Source organism: Lacerta agilis, chromosome 17 (genome assembly GCF_009819535.1).
Source record: "Lacerta agilis isolate rLacAgi1 chromosome 17, rLacAgi1.pri, whole genome shotgun sequence".
NCBI lineage: Eukaryota > Metazoa > Chordata > Lepidosauria > Squamata > Lacertidae > Lacerta > Lacerta agilis.
The window spans coordinates 29,808,544-29,834,848 of NC_046328.1; the positions used below are offsets into that span (position 1 = coordinate 29,808,544).

At 39.2% G+C, this 26,305-nt stretch overlaps 1 protein-coding gene and 1 non-coding gene across 2 annotated transcripts in view; one reads left to right on the forward strand and one right to left on the reverse strand.

The window, feature by feature from the left end:
* The window catches only part of POLR2G (RNA polymerase II subunit G), a 70,207-nt gene extending 48,249 nt beyond the window's left edge, over positions 1-21,958 (forward strand). Inside the window, exon 8 of the mRNA XM_033135837.1 lies at positions 21,775-21,958. Coding sequence (XP_032991728.1) covers positions 21,775-21,788 — 14 coding nt within the window. The 3' untranslated portion in view covers positions 21,789-21,958. The remainder of the gene's footprint in view (positions 1-21,774) is intronic.
* On the reverse strand, positions 16,476-16,666 carry LOC117039331. Its single transcript, XR_004425752.1, has one exon. It is a non-coding gene; the product is annotated as a U2 spliceosomal RNA (small nuclear RNA).
* Positions 21,959-26,305: the final 4,347 nt, after the last annotated feature.

A 26,305-nucleotide genomic window follows, 5' to 3' on the forward strand; every position in this document is an offset into this window, starting at 1 on the left:
CGAGTACGGTCTTCTTTGAAGAAATCCTTTAGTTTTCACTGTAAAAGAGACTTTTATATCGAGTATGGTCTCTTTTGAAGAAATGCTTCAGTTTTCCCTTTTAAAATGCGGTTGTTGTAACGAGTACGGTCTTCTTTGAAGAAATCCTTTAGTTTTCACTGTAAAAGAGACTTTATATCGAGTATGGTCTCTGTTGAAGAAATCCTTCAGTTTTCTCTTTAAAATGCAGTTGCTGTAACGAGTACGGTCTCCGCCGACGAAATCCTTCGGTTTTCATTGTAAACGCGGTTTTTATATTGAGTACTGCCTGCGGTGTGACTCACCGGAAACGCGGATTCCGTTTTGAGTTTTCCGCTTTCAAACGTCACTCTTCTTGTAAATGCTACGCGTGGAATAACCCTAAGTGGCCACAGGGGGCAGTGTAGCGCTGCTTCAGAAAACAATCCTTGCCCATCCATCAGCCTCTCCCCGAGCAGATCTCTTTCCTCCTTTCTCTCCGCAGGAACTCAGCGCCCTTCCCTTTGGCCTCGCTGGTGTCCAGCAGGAAAGCTAGAAAGTCGCCCAATGATTGGATTGCAACCACCTCTGTCAAAAATGCTGTATTGCTCCTGTAGTTATATGTCCTTCTTGTATTTACATGAAAACCAGTAAAATTATTTGGAAAAAAAATTTCTCTTTAGAAGAGGAGGTGCTGGTCCTAATTTCTCTGGCTTCTTGTGCCAATTCCTCTGCCTCCCTCAAAAAACTAAAATGACCTGTTCCATATAATAATGTATCGATTCTATTCTATTCTATTCTATTCTATTCTATTCTATTCTATTCTATTCTATTCTACCTAATTTTAATCTGTTCTATTCTATTCTGTTTTGTTCTCTTTTATTCTATTCTATTTAATTTTAACTTTTCTATTCTATTTTATTCTATTCCTATTCTATTTAATTATGATCTATTCTATTCTATGATTTGATATGATATGATTTGATTTAATTCCATTCCATTCCATTCTATTTTGTTCTCTTTTATTCTATTCTTTTCTCTTCTCTTCTCTTTATTCCATTCTATTCTATTTTGTTCTCTTTTGTTCTATTACAATTTTAATCTATTTTATTTTACTTTATTCCATTATTTAATTTAATTTAAATTAAATTAAATTCTATTATATTTTATTCCATTCTATTCTAATATATTTTGTTCTATTTTGTTCAATTTCATTCTCTTTTATTCTATTATAATTTTAATCTATCTTATCCTATCCTATTTAATTTTAATCTATTCTATTCAAGCATAATCTATTCTATTCTATTCTATTATTTAATTTAATTTAATTTAATTTAATTTAATTTAATTCTATTCTATTCTATTCTACTCTATTTTGTGTTATTCTATTCTATTCTATTTAATTTTAATCTATTCTATTCTATCCTATTCTTTTCTGTTTTAGTTTATTCAATTATTCTATTCTATTTTGTTGTATTTTGTTCTATTTTATTATATACTTTAATTCAATTCAATTCAATTCAATTCTGTTCTATTCAAGTTTAATTTATTCTATTCTGTTCTATCCTATTTTATTTTATTCTATTCGTATTCTATTCTATTGTATTCTGTTCTATTGTATTCTTTTCTTTTCTATTTTGTTCTATTTTATTCTACTTTATTCTCTTCTCTTCTTCTCTGTTCCATTCTATTTTGTTCTATTTTATTTTATTCTATTTAATTTTAATCTATTCTATTCTTTGTATTCTATTCAAGTTTAATCTATTCTATCCTATCCTATTATTTTCTTTTCTTTTCTACTTTGTTCTATTTTATTCTCTTCTCTTCTATTCCATTCTATATTGTCCTATTTTATTCTATTCCTATTCTATTTTTATTTTAGTCTATTTTGTTCTATTTTGCTCTTTATTTCTTTTTAATTCTATTCTATTCTATTATTTTATATAATTCTATTATATTCTATTCTATCCTTTTCTTATTTCTATTCTATTCTATTCTATTCTATTCTGTTCTATTTTATATTATATCTTTTATTCTCTTTTCTTCTATTTAATTTTAATCTATTCTATTCCTATTTTATTAAATTCTATTCTGTTCTATTCTATTCTACCTAATTTTAATCTGTTCTATTCTATTCTGTTTTGTTCTCTTTTATTCTATTATATTTAATTTTAACTATTCTATTCTATTTTATGCTATTTTATTCTATTCCTATTCTATTTAATTATGATCTATTCTATTCTATGATTTGATATGATATGATTTAATTCCATTCCATTCCATTGCATTCCATTCTATTTTGTTCTCTTTTATTCTCTTCTTTTCTTTTCTTTTCTTTTCTCTTCTCTTCTATTTTGTTCTCTTTTGTTCTATTACAATTTTAATCTATTTTATTTTACTTTATTCCATTATTTAATTTAAATTCTATTATCTTTTATTCCATTCTATTCTAATATATTTTGTTCTATTTTGTTCAATTTCATTCTCTTTTATTCTATTATAATTTTAATCTATCCTATCCTTTCCTATCCTATTTAATTTTAATCTATTCTATTCAAGCATAATCTATTCTATTCTATTATTTAATTTAATTTAATTTAATTTAATTTAATTTAATTTAATTTAATTTAATTTAATTTAATTTAATTTAATTCTATTCTATTCTATTCTATTCTATTCTATTCTACTCTGTTTTGTGTTATTCTATTCTATTCTATTTAATTTTAATCTATTCTATCCTATTCTTTTCTGTTTTAGTTTATTCAATTATTCTATTCTATTTTGTTGTATTTTGTTCTATTTTATTATATACTTTAATTTAATTTAATTCTATTCTATTCTGTTCTGTTCTATTCAAGTTTAATCTATTCTATTCTGTTCCACCCTATTTTATTCTATTCGTATTCTATTCTATTGTATTCTGTTCTATTCTATTCTATTTTGTTCTATTTTATTTTATATCTTTTATTCTCTTTTCTTCTATTTAATTTTAATCTATTCTATTCCTATTTTATCTATTCTATTCTATCCTATTATTTTCTTTTCTATTCTATTTTATTCTCTTCTCTTCTATTTAATTTTAATCTATTCTATTCCTATTTTATCTATTCTATTCTATTCTATTCTATTCTATTCTATTCTATTCTATCCTATTCTTTTCTTTTCTTTTCTATTTTGTTCTATTTTATTCTCTTCTCTTCTATTCCATTCTATATTGTCCTATTTTATTCTATTCCTATTCTATTTTTATTTTAGTCTATTTTGTTCTATTTTGCTCTTTATTCTTTTTAATTCTATTCTATTCTATTATTTTATATAATTCTATTCTATTCTATCCCTTTCTTATTTCTATTCTATTCTATTCTATTCTATTTTGTTCTATTTTATTTTATATCTTTTATTCTATTTTCTTCTATTTAATTTTAATCTATTCTATTCCTATTTTATTAAATTCTCTTCTCTTCTGTTCTGTTGTTTGTTTCAATTTAATTTAATTTAATTTAATTTAGTTTAATTTAATTTAATTCCATTACATTCCATTCTATTTTATGTTATTCTAGTCTCTTCTCTTCTCTTCTATTCTATTCTATTTTGTAGTATTTTGTTTTATTTTATTCTATAATTTAATTTAATTTAATTTAATCCTGTTCTATTCTATTCAAGTTTAATCTATTCTATTCTGTTCTATCCTATTTTATTATTTTCTTTTCTATTCTATTTTGCTCTATTTTATTCTACTTTATTCTCTTCTCTTCCATTCTATATTGTTCTATTCTATTCTATTCTATCCTATTCCTTTTCTGTTCTATTCTATTTTGTTCTCTTACTCTATTCTTTTTAATTCTATTCTATTCTATTATTTAATTTAATTCCATTCTGTTCAATTCTTTTCTCTTTCATTCTCTTCTATTCAATTTTATTCTTCTTTTATTTTTATTCTTTAATTTAATTTAATTTAAATTCTATTCTATCCTATCCTATACTATCCTTTAATTTAATTTAATTTAATTCTATTTTGTTTTGTTTTATTCTATTATTATCTATATTTTTATCCTCTTTTATTCTATTCTATTTAATTTTAATCTATTCTATTCTATTCCTATTCTGTTCAGTTCTATTTTGTTCTCTTACTCTATTAGTTTTAATTCTATTGTATTCTATAATTCAATTAAATTCTATTCTGTTCTCTTCTCTTCTCTTCTCTCTTTTTCTATTCTATTCTATTCTATTCTAGTCTATTCTATTTTATCTCATTCTATTCTATTTAATTTTGTTCTATTCTGTTCTATTCAATTCAATTCAATTTAATTTTGTTCTGCTCTATTCAAGTTTAGTCTATTCTATTCTTGCTTTTAATTTAATTTAATTTAATTTAGTTATCTTCTCTTCTATCCTTTTCTATTCTATTGTACTCTCTTCTATTCTATTCTATCCTTTTCTCTGTTTTAGTTTATTCAATTATTCTATTCTATTCTATTCTATTCTATTCTATTCTATTCTATTCTATTCTATTTTGTTGTATTTTGTTCTATTTTATTCTATAGTTTAATTTAATTAAATTTAATTCTATTCTATTCTATTCAGTTCTATATTATATTATTCTATTCTATTCTAGTTTAATCTATTCTATTCTATTTTATTCTATTTTGTTGTATTTTGTTCTATTTTATTCTATAGTTTAATTTAATTTAATTCTGTTCTATTCTATTCAGTTCTATATTATATTATTCTATTCTAGTTTAATCTATTCTATTCTATTTTATTCTTTTCTTTTCTTTTCTCTTCTTTTCTATTCCATTCTATATTGTTCTATTTTATTTTATTCTATTCCTATTCCTATTCTATTTTGTTCTATTTTGTCCTCTTACTCTATTCTCTTTTATTCTATTCTATTTAATTTTAATTTAATCTATCCTATTGTATTCTATTAAAATTTAATCTATTCTATTCTATTCTATTCTATTCTATTTTGTTCTATTTTAGTCTATTCTATTCTCTTCTCTTCTCTTCTCTTCTATTCCATTCTATATTGTTCTATTTTGTTCTATTCCTATTCTATTCTATTATACTATATTTTATGTTATTCTATTCTATTTAATTTTAATCTATTCTATTCTATTCTATCCTATTCTTTTCTGTTTTAGTTTATTCAGTTTTTCTATTCTGTTCTTTTCTATTTTGTTGTATTTTGTTGTATTTTATTCTATAATTTAATTTAATCCTATTCTATTTTATATTATTCTATTCTATGTTCTATTTTTGTTCTCTTACTCTGTTCTTTTTGATTCTATTCTATTCTGTTCTCTTTTATTCTCTTTCATTCTATTCTATTTAATTTTAATCTATCCTATCCTATCCTATCCTATTATTTAATTTAATTTTAATTAATTTAATTCTCTTCTTTGTTCTATTCTATTCTATATTTTTATTCTCTTTTATTCTATTCTATTCTATTCTATTTAATTTCAATCCATTCTATTCTATTCCTATTTTATTTAATTCTATTCTATTCTTTTCAAGTTTAATCTATTCTATTGATTTAATTTAATTTAATTTAATTTAAGTCTAGTCTATTCTAGTCTATTCTATTCCATTCTATTCTTTTATGTTATTCTATTCCATGTTATGTTATTCTAGTGTCTTTTATTCGCTTCTCTTCTATTTCATTCTCTTCTCTTCTCTTCTATTCCTATTCCGATTCCTATTCTACTTAATTTTAATGTGTTCTATTCTATTCTATTCTTTTCTATTTTACTTTATTCAATTATTCTATTCTATTCTATTTTGTTGTATTTTGTTCTCTTTTATTCTCTTTTATTTTATTTTATTCTATTTTATTATAATCTATTCTATTCTATTCTATTTTGTCCTCTTTTATTCTATTCTAATTTTAATCTATTTTATTTTACTTTATTTTATTATTCAGTTCAAGTCAATTTAAATTCTATTCTATTCTATTCTATTATTTAATTTAATTTAATCCTATTCTATTTTATATTATTCTATTCTATAATTTAATTTAATTTAATTTAATTTAATTTAATTTAATTTAATTTAATTTAATTTAATTAATTCAATTCTATTCTACATTTTTCTCTTCTCTTCTGTTTAATTTTAATCTATTCTATTCTATCTTATTTTATCCTATCCTATCCTATGCTACCCTATTCTTTTATATTCTTTTATATATACTTATTATTCTTTTTTATTATATTATATTTAATTTTAATCTATTATTTTATTCTATTTAATTTAAATTTATTCAAATTCTATCCTTTTCTATTTTAGTTTATTCAATTATTCTATTCTATTCTATTCTATTTTGTATTTTTTTTCTTTTATTCTCTTTTATTCTATTCTATTTAATAGCCTGGGACTATTGGGAAAGAACGAATTGGCAACAGCAACCATAACAGAATCTTACTTTTGATCATATGTGCAGCATACAACCTTGCTATTACCAACACACTCTTTCAACAGAAAAATAAATTTAAAATTTCATGGAGGTATCCTTGGTGAAACCACTGGCACCTCTTGGACTATGTTAGTGCTAAAGATCACTGTGATGTGCTTCTTACCAGAGCTATGACGATTGCCGACAACTGCTGGACAGATCACTGACTAATTCGCTCCACTACGGCTATCAAGATTATGCCTCAACGCAGGCTTCAAGGAAGGAAACCAAGGTGCAAAATGAAAACACAAACCCTTCAAGATCCCATTAAGCGGGATTGCTTCCAAATGACTCTTAAGGTCCATCTGCCTTTGGAATTCCCTCATAAAGGAACACTGGACCAAGGTAAAAACATCCATTATTGCAGCCTGTGAACAAACTACAGCATTGGATACCAAACCAAGAAACACCAGGACTGGTTTGATGAGAAAGACAGTGAGATTGAACGCATGATTGACAAGAAAAGGAAGGCCTTTCAGATCTGGCAAAGAGACAGAAACTGTGCCACTAATTAAAAAAAACCTATGCCAACACTAAGGCTGAAGTTCAAAGACGAACCAGAGAACTAAAAAATACCTGGTGGATTAAAAAAAGCTCAAGAGATCCAGCACTTAGCCGACACTCATGATGCACAGAATTTCTTTAAAGCCACAAAGATCATCTGTGAACCAATAAATCATGGCATATTCCCCCTAGGCTCAGCCGATGGTACCACACTTCTAAAAGATAATAATAATAATAATAATAATAATAATAATAATAATAATAATAATTGATACCCCAGCCACTATGGGTGGCTTCCAACAAAATATTAAAATACAGTAGTCCATCAAACATTAAAAGCTTCCCTAAACAGGGCTGCCTTCAGATGTCTTCTAAAAGTCTGGTACTTGTTGTTCTCTTTGACATCTGGTGGGAGGGCATTCCACAGGGCAGGTGCCACTACTGAGAAGGCCCTCTGCCTGGTTCCCTGTAACTTGGCTTCTCACAGTGAGGGAACCGCCAGAAGGCCCTCAGCGCTGGACCTCAGTGTCCAGGCAGAACAATGGGGGTGGAGACACTCCTTCAGGTATACTGGACCAAGGCCGTTTAGGGCTTTAAAAGTCAGCACCAACACTTTGAATTGTGCTCAGAAACGTACTGAGAGCCGATGTAAGACTTTCAAGACCGGTGTTATGTGATATCGGCAGCCGCTCGCAGTCACCAGTCTAGCTGTCGCACTCTGGATTAGTTGTAGTTTCTGGGTCACCTTCAAAGTTTGCCCCACATAGAGTGCATTGCAGTAGGCCAAGTGGGAGATAACCAGAGCATGCACCACTCTGGCGAGACAGTCCGCGGACAGATAGGGTCTCAGCCTGCATACCAGATGGAGCTGGTAAACAGCTGCCCTGGACACAGAATTGACCTGTGCCTCCATGGAAGAAGAGTAGAAGAAGAGTTTGGATTTGATATCCCGCTTTTCACTACCTGAAGGAGTCTCAAAGTGGCTAACATTCTCCTTTCCCTTCCTCCCCCACAACAAACACTCTGTGAGGTGATTGGGGCTGAGAGACTTCAGAGAAGTGTGACTAGCCCAAGGTCACCCAGCAGCTGCATGTGGAGGAGCAGAGATGCGAACCCAGTTCCCCAGGTAACGAGTCTACCGCTCTTAACCACTACACCATACTGGCTCTCCAGCTGCGAGTCCAAAATGACTCCCAGGCTGCGCACCTGGTCCTTCAGGGGCACAGTTACCCCATTCAGGACCAGGGAGTCCTCCACACCAGCCCACCTCCTGTCCCCCCAAAACAGTACTTCTGTTCCTTCCTGAATCCCAAAATGGTTTTCGGCCTTCTAGGGGGACAGTGGACATGATTTTCACCACTCAACAGCGGTGCAGAGAAAATTGCAGAGAGCAAAACCAACCCCTGTATATGCCATTTATTGACCTAAGGCTTTCGACAATGTAAATCATAATGCCCTGTGGACTGTCCGTCTGAAAATTGTCTGCCCATATAAATTTGTGAACATCATTAGGCTCCTCCATGATAATATGACAGCAACAATCGCAGATAACAAAGTGAACCATTCACAGAGGGATCAGGTGTTAATCAGGGTCGTGTTATCACTCCAACTCTATTCATTATTTTCATTGCCATGATGATCCTACACAGGGGCGTACCCAGGATCAAAACTAGGGGGGGGGGGCAAGCCATGGTTGTTCAGGTTGTGACATTTCAGCACGGATAGGCGAATGAAACCAAAATTTTAGGAAAATTATATATAATTATAGCAGTGCTTTATTACGGTAGTTATTACAATTATTTGCTTGAAATTTTTTTTAAAAAATTATTCTAGTTACATGTCTTATACCAGGGGTGGCCAACAGAGCCGTCTTAAGGGGATCTGCCGCCCTGGCGCGGCTATCCCTCCGGCGCCCCCGCCATGCCGCCTCTCCGCCGCCTCCCTCCCGCGCTTGCCGCCCCTTGGGAGGGGGGTGGGCGAGCGGGGGGTGAGGGGCGTGGCGCTGGAGCGGCGCGGGGCTCTGCGCGCCCTTCCAGCGCTTCCGGGATGGGAGGCGAGGGCGGCCGGCTCGCGCTCCCGCGCGCAGCTGGACGGCGCGGCGCGGCTGGGCAGCTCGCGCTGCATCGGGCGGGCGGCCGGCTGCGCGCGGAGCGCGAGCTGCCCGGCTGTGCCGCGCCATCCGGCTGCGCGCGGGAGCGCAAGCCGGCTGCCCTCGCCTCCCGTCCCGGAAGCGCTGGAAGGGCGCGCAGAGCTCCTGTGCTCTGCTGGGCAGCCAGAGGGCGTGGCGTGGCCAGCCAGCTCCCTTGCCGGGAGTCAGAGGGCGCTGCCGGCAGGCGCTGCCAGCGGGGCTGGAGGGCGGAGGCGCCCTCCAGGCCATTGCGCCCTGGTTCGCCGCGCCACCAGCCCCAATGGATGAGACGGCTCTGGTGGCCAACTCCCAAGAGACTGTGATCTACTTTCAGAATTAAAATCTGGCAGTGATCTAGCCCCATTTTTTGGGGTTCAGCTCAAAGTTGTTGACCTTTTTTTGGGCATGAGGAATGCCCCGTTTGGTCTGGTTCGTTTTTAGTTGTTGAGCTTTGAGCTTTTTTTAGAGACTAGACCTTCTGAAATAATTGATTTAAAAACTAACTCAGCAACACACAAGAGTGTCTGCTTTGTAAAGTGTGACAACCTTTGAGGAACAAAACACCCAGACAAGGAAAACCAACTAGTTTACACAGATCTGAGGAGGCAGTTGATGCGTGCTAGGCCTTTGATTTCACATATGGCACCCGAACAACTGTACCCACACCACACTACCTCCAGAGTAAACCAAAAAGCTAAACGCAAATGTAGTAGCTAACCTCAGAAATGAACTTAAAACAAAATCTGTATTCCCCTGCAACTGCACAGGCAAACCACCTAGAAATCAAAACAATGCCACCCCCAATGGAGGCTGGAACCTGCCCCACAAAAGGAACCTGGGACAAGCTGAAGCACCAATGGCTCAATTACTCTCTTTGATAACATAAACTGCACAATGATTATTAAAAAAAATATTTATTCCTTTTAATTAATTTTCTAAACAGTAGAAACTTTAGCAAGAGCACACTAAATCCTGAATTATTTGATTACTGACCACATTATGTAAACAGCAAACAAAAACAGCTTCAAAAAACAGAAACCCCCCCCCCAACAGAAAGCCCCAAATGGCTGAAAAACTCAGTTTCCCAGTATCCTCAGCCCTCACAAAGGAACTACTCACCATGCAAGGGAACTCAGTTTCTAAAGCTCCCTTGCAACGATCAGCCAGGCGCAACACACACACACACACACACACACACACACACACACACACACACACACAGAGTGTCGGCGCAAGAGCTCAATTGTTATTGAGATTTTAGGAGGGGGAGAAAGACCAGTAGTTGAGCTTTTTTAGGAGATCTTTTTTCCCTTTTAGGCTGCCAATTACCATTTAAATAATTGTTTTTTGCTTGGGGGGGGGCACTGCCCCCCTGCCCCCCGTACGCCCATGATCCTACACGTCAAAGGGAAACTCCCCACAATCAGCTAGGAGTGATCGCCGAAGAAGAAGAAGAAGAAGAAGAAGAATGCTTAGAGTTAGATTACTGTTTATGTTTAAAGTTAGGGCTGGGGCTAGGGCTAAGTTAGGGTTAGGGTAGAGCAGTGGCGGAGCATATGCCCGCGCTGCCCAAGGCAGACGCGCTCCCGAGGGGCGCAGAGGGTGCCCTCCCAGGCGCGGGATAGCCGCGCGCGCACCCACGGATCCCTCTTCTTTCCTCTCCCCTTCCCGATGGCCTGCCTCCTTCCCGTCCTCTCCCCTGACTGCCTGTCTCCTCCAGCCGGGAGCACGGGGCAAGGCGCACCGCCCGCGACTCCCGCGCCTACCGCCAGGGAAAGGGGGGAGCAGCTGCGCTCCCGGCCGGCTGGAGGAGGCAGGCGAGCGGGAAGGGGAGAGGAAGGAACCGACAAAGCAGCGCAGCAGCTCCCTACTTCCCCCGACGGCTCGCGGTAGGCGTGGGAGAGTCGCGGGCGGGCAGCTGACCGAAAGTTTCCGCCGCTCAGGAATGACACCCGGAGCGGTGCGGGGGCCCCACCACCATCTTCCTCCGCCAGTGGGTTAGAGTTAGATTAAGGTTTATGTTTAAAGTTAGGGCTAGGGCTAGGGCTAAGTTTAGGGTTAGGGTGCTGCCTGGCATCCGGCTGGGAGACCTTCCCTCCCCTTGTTCGTAGCAGCAAGGCACCCACCGACTTCCCATGGCAAGGTTCTGCTGGCATCCCAGATATTATAATAATGGAGAACATCAGAGCAACATAAAACAATAACATTGCGGGTAAAAGAGGATGCAGTATCAGAAACAAGTAGAACAGCTGCTTACCAAAACGAGCGAGGCACAATACCCGTGGTACCGTCTGCGTCTCCGTTGACGAAATCCTTCGGTTTTCACTGTAAACAGGGCTTTTATATTGAGCACCGCCTGCGCTGACTCACCGGAAACAAAGCTTCCGCTTTGAGCTTTCGGTTTTCAAACGTCACTGTTCTTGTAAATGGTACACTGTTCTTGTAAATGGTACTACCAAGTGGCAACCGAGGGTCACTGCGCTGCTTCAGGAAAAGAAAAAAATATTTGCTTCTCCCCGCCTAGAATTTGGATGCATTTTGAGCTTTTGGAGAACACATGGATGCTGCAAAATGTTCACAGCCCCTTTGGAATGAGCACCGTTTCAAATTCCTCAAAATGCACTCTGGCAACTTTTCTGCTTCTGTTGTCCAGTTAAGTAGCCTCTTGATGCACAGTTTATTCTCCAGAATTGTGGATTCTGCCCACCTTCCCAATTTCTCAGCCATCTACCCGGTTGCTCGACTACTTTGGGGCGCAATCTGCATAAACCTGCCCATTTACCCGCTGCGCAATTGTGTCCCTGGAATGTCCCCAAAAGTTATCCTGTCACAGCTTCCTGCTCTTTCAACGCCAGTCTGTGAAAATACAGCTGTGCAAGCCAAACATTCGTGCTGACATCGACCGACGTGTTTTTTTTTGGCAAACATATTTTTATTTTCAAATAATAAACAAAGTTTAACACACATTTGTCAGATTATTCTTTACATTAATGTCTAAACTCCGCCGAGTTTTCCGACTTCCCTCCTTCTCTACTTTTGTTGTTGTTGTTCAGTCGTTCAGTCGTGTCCGACTCTTCGTGACCCCATGGACCAGAGCACGCCAGGCACGCCTATCCTTCACTGCCTCTCGCAGTTTGGCCAAACTCATGTTAGTAGCTTCGAGAACACTGTCCAACCATCTCATTCTCTGTCGTCCCCTTCTCCTTGTGCCCTCCATCTTTCCCAACATCAGGGTCTTTTCTAGGGAGTCTTCTCTTCTCATGAGGTGGCCAAAGTACTGGAGCCTCAACTTCAGGATCTGTCCTTCTAGTGAGCACTCAGGGCTGATTTCTTTGAGAATGGATAGGTTTGATCTTCTTGCAGTCCATGGGACTCTCAAGAGTCTCCTCCAGCACCATAATTCAAAAGCATCAATTCTTCGGCGATCAGCCTTCTTTATGGTCCAGCTCTCACTTCCGTACTCACTCTCACTCTCAGCTCTCTACTTTAGTTTTCTTAAATTCCATCATTCATCCGCTTTCCCTTTAATCCCATATTCTATATACCACATCACAATACCATTATCTATGATCATTCTTTCTAATAGGTTGCAGGTACTTCATTATATCTGTTAGTGATTTACAGAATTACAGATTTCTAAATATCTCAAAAATTTACTCCAGTCAGCTTGAACCTGTTGGTCTCTCTGGTTTCTTATCCTAGCAGTCAACCTCGCTAATTCCAAATATTCCAGTACTTTCATTCTCCAATCTTCTACTGTTGGTAAATCTTTCAGTTTCCAATTCTGTGCCAATAGAATTCTAGCCGCAGTGGTGGCATATAAGAAAAATCTTTGATCTTTCCCTTTAATTTCCTCACCTACCAGACCAAGCAAGAATGCCTCGGGTTTATTTGGGAATGTATATTGAAGTATCTTTTTCAATTCATTATATATTGTCTCCCAATACGCTCTAACTTTATCACATACCCACCACATATGGTAGAAATCACCCTCTTTTAGATCACATTTCCAACACTTTTTACTACTTTTCCTATACATTTTGGCTAATTTCACCGGTGTCAAGTACCAACGGTACATCATCTTCATAATGTTTTCTTTCAGAATTGTACATGCTGTAAATTTTATATGGTGGTTCCACAGCTTTTCCAACATTTCTAACTGTATGTTATGTCCCAGATCTATCGCCCACTTTATCATGACCTCTTTTACTTCCTCATCTTTAGTATACCATTCCAATATGTAGTTATACATTTTTGATAGCAATTTTCTATTTCCCTCCAATATTTCTATTTGGAATTTGGATTTATTGATTTCAAAATTAAGCTTTCTTTTCTCCTCATTTAATAAATTATATACCTGATAATATTGTATCCAGCCTGTCAATTTATTTGCCACTTGCTCAAATGGTTTGATTTTCCATCTTTTTCCGATTATACTAATAGCTCATCATACGTTAACCAATTCTCTCCTATATTAACTTTTTATCGTCAAGATTTCCGTAGGCGATAACCATCTTGGTGTTTTTCTCTCTAATAAATTTTTATATCTTTGCCACACTTCATATAACGGCTTCTGGAACACATGCACTAAAAATTCTTTGTGGACCTTTACTTTATCTTGCTAGAGGTACGAATGCCACCCATATCCGTTGTTGAATCCCTCTATATCCAGTATTTCTTTATCTTTCAACACCATCCAATCTTTTAGCCATATCAGGCAGGACGATTCATAGTAAATTTTCAAATCCGGCAGGCCAAACCCCCCTCTTTCTTTTCTATCTACCAACAATTTATGTTTTATTCTTGGTTGTTTGCCCTGCCAAATATACTTTGATAATATCCTCTGCCACTCTTTGAACTGACTCGTCCCTTTGATCACCGGCAACATTTGGAAAAGAAATAGAATTCTGGGTAAAGACATTTTTATACTCGCTATATGGCCCCACAGTGATAAATTTAATTTGCTCCAAATATCTAAATCTCTTTTAATTTCTCTCCAGATTGGACCATAGTTATCATTAAACAGATTTATATTTTTCGGTGTTAACCAGATTCCTAGATATTTTACCTTTTTAACCACCATAATGCCATACATTGTTGCAGCTCATCACTCTCACTCTTATTCAGATATTTTACCATCATTTTTGTCTTTCCTTTATTCAATTTAAAACCAGCTAATTTTCCAAATTCCTCTACCTCCTTTAACATTTCTCCCACACTTTGTTGTGGTTCTTCGACCATCATCACCAGATTGTCTGCAAACGCCTTTAGTTTAATTTCTCTTTTCCCAATCTTAATACCCTTTACCTCCTTTGTCTCTCTTAATTTATTTGCCAGGACCTCTAGAACAGTAATAAACAGCAGTGGAGATATAGGGTAGCCCTGCCTTGTACCTTTTGTTATTTTAAATTTATCCAATAATGTCCTATTAACAATTAATTTTGCCGATTGATCTGTATAAGTAGCCTTGATTCCATTTATAAAGTTCCCTCCAGCTTCCATCTTTTTTAATGTCTTCACCATAAATTGCCACGATAAATTATCAAATGCTTTCTCCACATCTAAAAAGATGAGAGCCGCCTTCTTTTCAATTCTCATATCCAGATATTCAATTACGTCCACTACTGTTCTCACATTATTCCTCATTTGATGTCCTGGTAAAAAACCTACTTGGTCCCTATGAATCAATTTATTCAATACCTTTTTCAATCTTTCTGCCAGAATATTCGTAAACAATTTATAATCTAAATTTAGTAGTGAGATTGGCCGGTAATTCTTTACATTTGATAAGTCCGTATCTTGCTTAGGGATTAATGTAATGAAAGCTTCTTTCCATGAGTCTGGTATTCGACCATTAATTAAGATCTTATTCATTACTTCAGCTAATATCGGGATTAATTGTGGTGCCATGTCTTTGTAATACTTTGCTGATAAGACGTCAGAGACTCTGAATTGCAACCTGTAATTCTTCTCTTGTTATTAATGCATTTAGCTGTTCTTGATCTTCTCTTGAAATTTTATTTGGTAGATTATTTTCTAGATAAGCATCTATCTCCTTTCTGGTACAATTCTTTATAAAAATCCTGAAGACATCGACGTTTGAGCATGTTAACCAAGGCGTGTTTGCAGGAGAAATGTTTCCCATAAAACATTGAAATGCCGCAAAAAGGAATTTATGGTATGTAATGCCTGTGGGAAATCTATGTGGTTTCGCCAGATAGATTTGAAACTTGTTTGGGGGCTGATCTATAATTTGGGCAAAGGAGTCAGGGCTCCACTAACCTCAGCCAGTCTCTGCCTGCTGTCTTTCTAACAATCAACTAGTGTAGGACACCGCACCTCCCTATATCAGCTTCGTTCTCGTGTCACAGAAGGGAGGAGGAGGATGGGGGCAATACTAGAATTGTTTGGCTCTGCCTGTCACTGGCTCTGGCGCCACCTACTGTTGAACTCCCTGCCCTCCACCCTACCAGTCCCAAACAGGCACCAGCCAACCACTGAGCACAGTCTTGCATTGTCTCCTCCCTCCAGCAAGTCGATGGGATCAGGCTGAAGATTGTGAAGACTCTTGGGGACAAGAGCGATATTGTGAGTTGACGTGTGAAGTGCTGGAATGGCAGGGTGGGGCTGTCACTTGAACATGTCTCAAACGCTGGGCGAGAGGCACAGAGATGCCTGGGCTGCTGTGAAGCATGGGCTCCTCCTGAAATGCGAAGGCTGTGAACTGTATCCAAAGTAGACCCAGATGTACAATCATATTTCCCACCCCCCATTAATTTTTATTAAATGTTTTCTTGTGCTACAAAGTAAACAAATAAAAAAAGGAAAAGTACATATAGCGTCTCCACATTTAATTCATAGAGTCTTTTTCACAGTTCCTTTACATTCGGTAAAAGGCACTATTGTAATGGAAATTGTGAAACTGGGGAAAAGGAGAGGGGAGAGAGGGAGGAAGGGAGAGAGATGGGGAGAATGCTATTTTCTTCTCTTGCATTGTGTTCGCGAGAGATTGGAGGCCCCAGAGCTTGCTTCGTAGCAGTGTGGTTTGTCTGTATAGGAGAGCTGAGCTGGGGATTGGGAGGATCCTAGTGTCTCCTGTGCCTTGATTTCCCAAAGGAAGCACGACCCTAGGGGGTGCCTGGGGCCTGCTGGAATTTTATTACCACTCGGCAGAGATTCAGGGAGACGCACCACCTTTCTAACATTGCTGAGAGATTACAGTCACGTCTATCTGCTTTTCGAAGCAGCAATAGTCTCCCCAGAAATACTCCAACGCCAGGTTGATGCAAGCAAATCTCCTAGTAGAATGCCTTCTTGTCTAATGTGCTAGAGGCAAAAAAACAGGCAAACTCTTTAAATCTGTTTTTTAGTACCAATAGTATTCCCCCCAAAGGGAGGTGCACCGTTCCTGGAGGTACTGCAATACCAGGTCGATGCATGGAGTGGACGGAGCAAGCCCCTATTCCATCTCCCAGCTCCAAAAATCCATTTAATATATAGTCCTCAAATAGAGGACATATCAGATATTAAACTGATAAGAACAGATACTACACTTGATCTTAGCCAAAAGGCCGAGAAGCGATACCAAACACACCAAAAATTACGCGGCTCTCCTTTCGGGACGGATTTTGAACTGTTGGTGGGTACCTGGGTGCTGCAAAGTTCTCACTGCCCCCTCGGAATCAGCACCGTTTCCAATTCCACAAAATACATTCTGAAAATGTTTCTGCTTCTGTTGTTCAGCTAAGCAGCCTCTTGATGGACAGTTCAATCTCAAAAATAGTGGATTCTGTCGACCTTGTCAATTTCTCAGCCGTCTGCCTGGTTGCTCTGATGGCCATTGGTGCTAAATCTGCATAAACCCGCCCATTTACCCGCCATTCGCTGCGCCACCGTTAACTCGCTACGTGCCAGCAGAGGTCGCAAATGTTTCCCTTTCCTGTTCACTCGAGAGCATCCTGTAAACACACGCGTGCAAGCCGACCATTAGTGCTGAAGTTAACATTAGCGCTCTTTAGCAAAGGGGTGTTCGCAAGAAAAATATTTCCTGTGAAACCCTTAAAGGCTGCAAAAGGAATTGCCAGCATATAATGACTGCAGACCTGTCTGTTTTTCATAGATCCTTTGAAACTATCTGAAGGTATCTGAAGAAGTGTGCATGCACACCAAGCTCATACCAAGAACATAGTTGTTCTCTAAGGTGCTACTGGAAGGAATTTTTTCATTTTGTTTTGACTATGGCTATGGCAGACCAACACAAGGATTTTGCTTGTGGGTGGTGCTAGCATAACTTGACAGGTATTTACTTGGCAGTACCTGAGCAATTGGAAGAGCATTTACTTTCCATGTGATGTATATAGCAATGTTTGTTCATAAGGATTTCCCTTGCTTGATAGCTTTCTGTTCTCTGGAAGCATAATATCTGTGCAGATATTTCCCTCTGGAAATAAGGGCTATCCATTTTAATGGTGTTTTTGTACACTTGCTATAATTTCTATTGCACCAAAAGTCTGGCATGTGTTATGCGGGTGGTGCTGTGGGTTAAACCACTGTGCCACTTGGGCTTGCTGATCAAAAGGTCCGTGGTTCGAATCCCTGCGACGGGGTGAGCTCCTGTTGCTCAGTCCCAGTTCCTGCCGACCTAGCAATTTGAAAGCATGCAGTGCAAGTAGATAAAGAAGTACCGCTCTGGCAGGAAGGTAAAATGTTTCCATGTGCTGCTCTGGTTTTGCCAGAAGCAGTTTAGTCATGCTGGGCACACGACCTGGAAAAACTGTCTGCGGAAGCAGACAAACGCCGGCTCCCTTGGCCTTTAAAGTGAGATGAGCACCGCAACCCTAGAGTAGTTTGCGACTGGACTTAATTGTTGGGGTCCCTTTACCTTTACCTTATAATAGTTCCAGTTGCAGGTAGGTAGCTGTGTTGGTCTGCCATAGTCAAAACAAAATAAAAAATAAAAAAATTCCTTCCAGTAGCACCTTAGAGACCAACTAAATTTGTTCTTGGTATGAGCTTTCGTGTGTATGCACACTTCTTCAGATAGATAGATAGATAGATAGATAGATAGAGAAACAGATAGAGAAACACACACACTTCTTAAATAAAAGCACATCTGAAGAAGTGTGCATGCACACGACAGCTCATACCAAGAACAAACTTAGTTGGTCTCTAAGGTGCTACTTGAAGGAACTTTTTAATTTTTTATTTTGCTTTACCTTATAATTTCTATTGCACCCAAAGTCTGGCAAGTGTTACCGCCTCTGCTCGCCTTTTCTCTCTCTCCTTCAAGATTTCACACCTGCTTTCTGTGATGACTTTGTTGCATGCTTGATTTTGCATCTTAATGATTAAAAATAATAACAACGGGCTATGGTTCATTCAGGATCATCCAGCGGGATCCTAAATCGCATCCGTTGTTGTAAATGTCATGTTTGGAATAACCCCAAGTGGCCACCGGGGGACACTGTTGCACTGCTTCAGAAAACAATCTTTGCAGATCTATTTCCTCTTTTCTCTCTGCAGGAACTCAGTGCCCTTCCCTTTGGCCTTGCTGGTGTCCAGGAAAGCTGGAAACTCGCCAGATGATTGGATTGGAACCTCTGTAGCTCCCCGACACCTTTCTTCTTCTCTGCTGGGCATCATTGGCTGGTGGCTATACCAGCTGCAGTCGACAGTTGAAGGGAACACTGCTGTCATAAATGCTGTATTAGTACTGTAGTTCTTGTATTTACATGAAAACCAATAAAATTATTGGAGGGGGGGGTGCTGTTTAGAAGAGGAGGTGCTGGTCCTAATTTCTGTGGCTTCGTGTGCCAATTCCTCTGCCTCCCTCAAAAACAAGACAAATCAAAACAAACAAAAACTTAAAATGACCTGTAGAATGATTTTAGAAAATTGAGTGTGTGTTGTTTTAATGGTGGAATAAACCCTTTAAAAACAACAACAGGGATTTTTCATGTTTTCATTCAGCCTTTAAGCTTTCAGCAGTAGATTAATCAAACTAAAGTTTCAAGTTGATTAATCTAAGGCAGGGATTTCCCCTCCCCACCAATAAGTGGGGTTGAGGCTTAATTTATTTATGACGTTTTAAAATTCTCACTCTTCTTGCAAGGAACTCATGGCAGTGTTAAAGATCCTCCCCTTAATTTTAACCTCCTGCCAACCTTGGGAGGTAGGCTGTGTAACCTTCCAACCACTAAATAATACAATTTTAAAGATTTCAGTTATAACAATTAATTATAATTAAATAACTCTTTATTAAAAGCAGGCATTGAGCAAGTGGGTTTAGGGAAACACATTTCTCCTTCTTTCATAACACCAGAACACAGGGACATCTAATGAAGCCGAGCGACAAAAATAAGTCCTAATTCACGCAGCACAGAGCAGAACTGTGGAACTCACTGCTTCAGGATGCAGGGATGGTCATCAACTCAGATGACTTTGAAAGAGCATTAGACAAGTTCATGGAAGAGAGGGCTATCGATGGCTACTGTCCTCGAGGGCGATGCTCTGCGTCCAAGGTCTGAGGCAGCAATACTTCTGAACCCCAGTTTCTGGAAACCGCAGGAGGCGAGAGTTCCTCTTCCACTCAGGTCTTGCTTATCATGTACGGTTGCCATATGTACAGCTTGGGTGGCTTAAGGTGGCTCTGGGGATTGTGCAAAAAATACGTAAGTATTTCAGTGGTTTCCTTTTAAAAAAAAGCTCAGCAATTTGGGGGTCTTCCTGGTTTTTACTTTTTTGGAATATGGCAACCCTACTTGTGGGTTTCACACAGGCATCTGGTTGGCTGCAGGGTGAACAGGATGCTGGACTAGATGGGCCATGGGCCTGATCCTGCAGGGCTCTTCTAATGGATGGGTTGAGCTTCTCTTGGCTTCCCAGCTCGGGAGATGCAAGGCTGGCAGCTTTCACCGTCCAAGTCATTAGCAAGCGAAGCCTGTTTGCTTGACATGTCTTCCCATAAAATGCAGGCAGCCGTTGCTGGAGGGGGGAGCGGGACCCACAAAAAAAACCAGGCAGCGTCTGGCCCGCTTTAATTATCCTTGTAAATTAATCCGTCGCTCTCGCTCAGTGCATGCAAATGCAATTTAATTATTGGCAGCAGAAGCTCACTAAGGCAGAGGAAATGCACACAGCTCCTGGCTAACCCTTTATTTGCATAGCCTACAGGCCATTGTATCAAAAAGACACATATTACAGATACTGATAAAAACCCTATATAAACCAATAAAATGAGCTGAATCTGGATTCAGCACAATTAAAACAAGAATAAATGAGATTTTAATTATGAGGGGGCGCTGTTATCATTCAGCTGGCTGCCCTCAATTTCATGGCCCTCTCAACAAATCTGGCTACCTTCTCCGTTGTCTGGGTATTCTGGTCCTCAGACAAGTGGCCCGGAATGGCAAGTATAAGCAGCGTGACGATCTCTTCCCTCAAGTCTTTATATAAGGGGCAAGACAGGAGTACATATGACACAGTCTGCACATTACCGACTCCACAGGGACAGAGTCGATTCTGGAATGGTGTTTTTGAGAATCGGCCTTCAAGAACAGCGGAAGGTAGCATATCTAATCTGGCCAACGTAAAAGCTCGTCTATATTTTGGAATAGTTAAATTGGACAGGTATGTCGCCTGGGAGTCGAGGTAGGAGGGGGGAAGATGAATGTACCATGCACTGAATTTCTTAATGATGGCCAGGTTTATTTTGCTCTTCGATATTCTTCAGGCGCTGGTTTATGAGGCTTTTTGCCTTGGATAGGCCCATTGTGAGTAAATGCTGTGCATGCAAGACACACAAGAGGAGTTTTTGGTGTACAGCTTTTACCCATGAGCTTTTGTGTACATCCCGTGTGACTAGATGCAATAGCCCAGATGGATTTAGATTTAGACAGAGCCAGTCATTTAGTGTTCTTTGCCAAGTCCGTGTTTCAACAGATGGAAGGCTGGCCTCAAGACGCAGAGCCGCATTTGGTGCGCATGGCGGAATGGCAAAAATCTGTCTTAGAAATTTTGATTGGACCGTTTCCAGAATGCTACACTGATTCCCTGTCCAAATTGGAGCCCCGTAGAGTAATTGTGCCAGAGGTTTTGCTTGAAATACCTCTAAGGCTGCTGGGATACACCTGCCTCCCTTTGTATAGAAAAAGTGCAACAGAATCTTAGCGTTTTGAGATGCTTTTTCACTGGCATATTTTTGATGTGCCACCCACGACTCTGTTGACTGGAAGACGATTCCCAGGTATTTGAAGACCTTGACCTGCTCTATTATCAGATCATCCATTGCCCATCTGTGTGTTCTGTGTCTCCTAGCAAACACCATAACCTTAGTTTTCTGGCAGTTCACCAGCAATTGTTCTCTCCTGCAGTAAGCCGAAAATTCCCTCATCAATCTTTTGAGGCCAATTTTGGTTTGTGAAAGGAGAACCGCGTCATCCGTGTACAAGAGCGCTGACATTGGTTTTTCAGCCAATTTGGGGGCGTGGAACTCCGGGGCTGTTAGACAGTTGATCATGTCATTGATGTATAAATTAAATAGGGCCGGGGCTAAAATGCAACCCTGTTTGACCCTCGGGGGACTTGTGCTTCTTTTGGACATGATGCAGGTTCAAACCACAATGGGAGTTCATTGCAGTTGCACCTTTGGGGTTGGTGGGCTCACATCTCCCCCTCCTGCTTTTCCCCACAGGCCTTGTCAGCTGAAGTAACCAGTCCCTTGGCTGTGTGCGGAAGATCCTGGCCTGTGGCTTCTAGAGTTGTATTTATATAACCCACGAACCCCTTTTATCCTGGACTGTTGGCAGCTGAGTGACGGAAGGCTGGACGGATATGACCCCCTCCCTTCATTAAAGGGTTTTTTGTTCTGTGTTCAAGTCTGCCTCCTCCGTTTCCCCCCCTCCCTCTTCCCTGCCCCCCTGTCCAACCTCCTTTTGCTCCCATCCTTTGCACATGGGGTGGGGCAGGATTAGGAACACTGGAAACTGCTTCACACTGAACCAGACCATTGGGTCCACCTAGCTCAGTACTGCCTACACTGACCGGCAGCCAGTCTCTAGGGTTTCAGGCAGGGAGTCGTTCCCAGCCCTGCCATTGACTATACCAGGGACCTTCTGCATGCAAAGCAGATGGTCTTCTAGCTGCTAAAAATCCTCTAAAATATAGAATCTTGTCCTCATGGATCTCAGGGAAGGGCTGGTTTCAACAGGCAGCTGCCTCATTATCCTGATCAGAAATGTGGGTCCATGCAGTTAGTTTTGTCTTCACTGACCGGCAGTGGTGCTCCAGGATTTCCAGAAGGGAACAGGCTCCCTTGTGGCTTGGAGTGGGTGAAGCAAGGCCTTTTGGGGACAGATGAGTGGCAGGCCAAGGCTTTGGGATGTCTAGAAAGGGAGATCGGAGGTAAACCAGTTGCCTTCAGCTGGCTGCCCCCTTCATTTGCTAGATTCTGACCAAACTAGCCTGATGTACACATTTTGCTATATTTTGGTCACAACTAAGTCCTATACACTTCCAGCGTTCCACCTAAATTTTAGGCTGAACGGAGCTTGCCAGGTGGACATGCCTGATATTGTGTCCCACACATTTGCCCATTTTATCATAACAGATTTGACCTGTCCCTCTTTGGTGTCCCATTCCAGGAGCACATTATACATTTCTGGCAATAATTTAGTATTATGTTCTAATAGCTCTCTTGGAAATCTTGATACTTCATGACTAAATCCTTTCTTTTTGTCATTTTTTAAAGTTTCATTTAGTTGAAAACATTGTAACCACTCTGTAACCTAACTTCTTCAAACTCCTTTAATTTGTATAATATTCTGCTGTTAGGCCACCGGGTCCTGGTGATTTTCCGATCTTTGCTTGTTTAGTTGCCTCTCAAACCCGCAGAGCTTATCTTCTCGGCTTCCTTGGGCTGTTTCTCAAAGGGAATGCTAGTGTCTGCCATTAGGACTTCCGTACGTTGAGAATGCGTCTAGGTTTAGGTTTAGGTTTAGAGTTAGATTAAAGTTTAACTTTAAAGTTAGGATTACCTTTAGGGCTAGGGCTAGGGCTAAATTACGCTGAGAGTTAGGGGTAGGGCTAAGTTGAGGTTACAGGTAGCCGTGTTGGTCTGCTATAGTCAAAACAAAATAAAAAATAAAAGAAATTCCTTCCAGTAGCACCTTAGAGACCAACTAAGTTTGTTCTTGGCCTGAGCAGCAAGGCACCCTCCGACTTCCCATCATGGCAAGGTTCTGCTGGCATCCCTTTATGTGCTGTATCAGATATTGTAATAATGGAGAACATCAGAGCAACATAAAAAAGCAGCAGTTCAGGAAAAAGAGGATTCTCAGAGACAACAGCTGCTTACAAACTCAAAATCCTTCGGTTTTTCACTGTAAGCTTTTATATTTTCTATTGAGCAGTGGCTGCGCTGACTCACCGGAAAAGCAGCTTCCGTTTGGAGTTTTCGGTTTTCTTGTAAATGGGCACTGTTTTTGTAAATGGTACGCGTGGAATAACCCCAAGTGGCCACTGGGGTTGTTGTTGTTTTTTTAGAAAAATCTTGTACAGTTTCGTGGGAAAGTGCGGTATAATGACGTCACTGTTCTGGCCACTGGGTTTTTTTATTTTATTTTTAGAAAAATCTTGTAGAGTTTAATTTTTAAAACATATTTTTTATTAAAGATTTCTTGGTGTACAAAATATGTGCAATCTCTCTCTCTCTCTCCCCCCCCAGTTACATTTTCCACAGATCAGTTTCATTTGTTGAGACATTAGTGTTACATTAAGAAGAAAGGGGGAAAAGAGGTGAGGGGGGCACGGTGAGTGGGGGTGGGGTCGGGGTGGCAATGTTTCTATTATACTGATGGAAGGAAAGATAAAACAAGAGAGAGAAAGAGCGTTTTACTTTTCATAATCCTAATTTCGGGGGAAAGGGCGGTATCACCTAGCTCAATACTGCCTACACTGACCGGCAGCCGGTCTCTAGCGTTTCAGGTAGGGAGTCTTTCCCAGCCCTGCCATTGACTATATCAGGGACCTTCTGCATGCAAAGCAGATGGTCTTCTAGCTGCTAAAAATCCTCTAAAATATAGATTCTTGTCCTCATGGATCTCAGGGAAGGGCTGGTTTCAACAGGCAGCTGCCTCCTTTTCCTGATCAGAAATGTGGGTCCATGCATGCAACTCAGTTATGTCTTCACTGACTGGCAGAGGTGCTCCAGGATTTCCGGCAGGGAACAAGCTCCCTTGTGGCTTGGAGTGGGTGAAGCAAGGCCTTCTGGGGACAGATGAGTGGCAGGCCAAGGCTATGGGATGTCTAGAAAGGGAGATTGGAGCCAAGCCAGTTGCCTTTAGCCACCTGGCCCCTTCATTTGCGAGTAGGAATGCTTCCCATTTTCCTGGTACTAAATTTGGTTCCCTGCATTTCTGAGCAATCTGTGATTATTATTTTTTACTTTAGGAAGAACATTCACCAGCTCTTTATTGCCAGTCACTCCTAAGAATCCCATTTTTCCATGGAGTTTGGCAAGAATTTTTTTCTAATACAAGGCACTTTTTTGTCATTTTCTCACAAGGCACAAACATTGGCTGGTTGGAGAAACTGCATGGTGCATTTCGGACCAGTGAGAATTTTTAAGAGTGGCTGTGTTTTGAATTGTTTTGGAAGGTGTGGGTTTGCTAAACGCAGCTTGAAAGGGGAGCAGAACTGAATTCCTCCCACCTCCTTGATGGCGAGTCCTTGGCCATGCGAGGGCTCCAGCGAGACGAAGGGGAACATCGCAAGGTTACATGCATTGCTTAAAGTAGAGAGAAAGCACCACATTTTCGTTAAGCAGGGTGTGTGTGTGTGTGTGTGTGTGTGTGTGTGTTACTTGTGTGTGTGGTTGGGGAGGGACATTTTCTGAGACTTCCCAACACCATTGCCTCTAAACATCACCTGGTGGCAGGTTTCAGTTGCTTTCATCCGTCTCTTGGTACAAGCAATATTTCCCTCAAGAGGAAAAACATCTGGCAACCAATGCACCTCTTTGGTTTCAGATAGTACTGGGGTATATTTGTCTAAAAAGCCCAGGCCACAATTTCCACTACCCTCTAGCAGCTATGGCAGCTCATTTACGAGAAGTAATGTATTTAGCATTAACTCTGGACATGTATGCTTGATTCTGACCAAACTCAGCCTGATGTACACATTTTGCTCTAGGAGGCTTGGTTTGGTCAGAATTGAGTCTACACTTCCAGAGTTAATGTGAAATACATTACTTCTGGTAAAAGAGCCACCGTAGCTGCTAGAGGGCTGTGAAAATGGGTGTCCCAGGCTTTTTAGACTCGCGCCTACCCATGTACTATGTGAAACCAAAGGGGTCCATTGTTTGCCAGATGTGAAATACCTTGGCATTATTTTCAGCACTCTTCATTAGTGTTTGGTTATTTCAGAGAAGAAGCCAGGCCAAAAAGGGTTGCTTAACAGAGAAGTATCTTTATTGCAAAGGAACAGTCGAGAACAATAGCCTGAGACTGAGTCACTTCCTCAGTTGGGCACAGGGCCTTCTAGAGTGGAAACAGCAGCATATTGGCAATGTGGACATCACAGTCGGGGTTCCAGCCTCCTTTCCCTGAGTGCATCTGCCGGCAAAGGATATTTGCAGAGCTGATCTTCTTTTTCTTTTTCTTTTTTATAATATATTTTTATTTGATTTTTAGTATACGTAACAAAAATGATAAAGGCAGTATATAGATTGAAAGATAGACAGATAGATAGATAGATACACACACACACACACACACACACACAAACAATATCAAATCCGTATAATGGGATGCTCTGAATGCCTGTTCCCTCTAACCTCCTCCCTGGGTTCCATCAATTTTAATTTCAGCTGTATATCATTACTACTCCAAAATTTCTTTTCCTAAATTATTTGTACAATCTCTAAAACTACAAATGCTCTTAAAATTCTGCCAATGTGTCAATCTGCCTACGATACGTTTGTATACATAATGTACATTCCCCATTCTTTTTAAAATTTCTTGTCATCTTGACTTCTGAGCTTCCTGGTTGATTATACCATTTCAGGATACTCCATTAGCTTGGTCTGCCATTCTTCTTTGGTTGAGACTCTTTCTTCTTTCCATCTTTGGGCTAACAATATCCGGGCAGGCGGCGCAGCATACATAAACAAATTTCTCTGATCTTTCAATTTATCTTTACCTACAATTCCTAGTAATAAAAGCTTC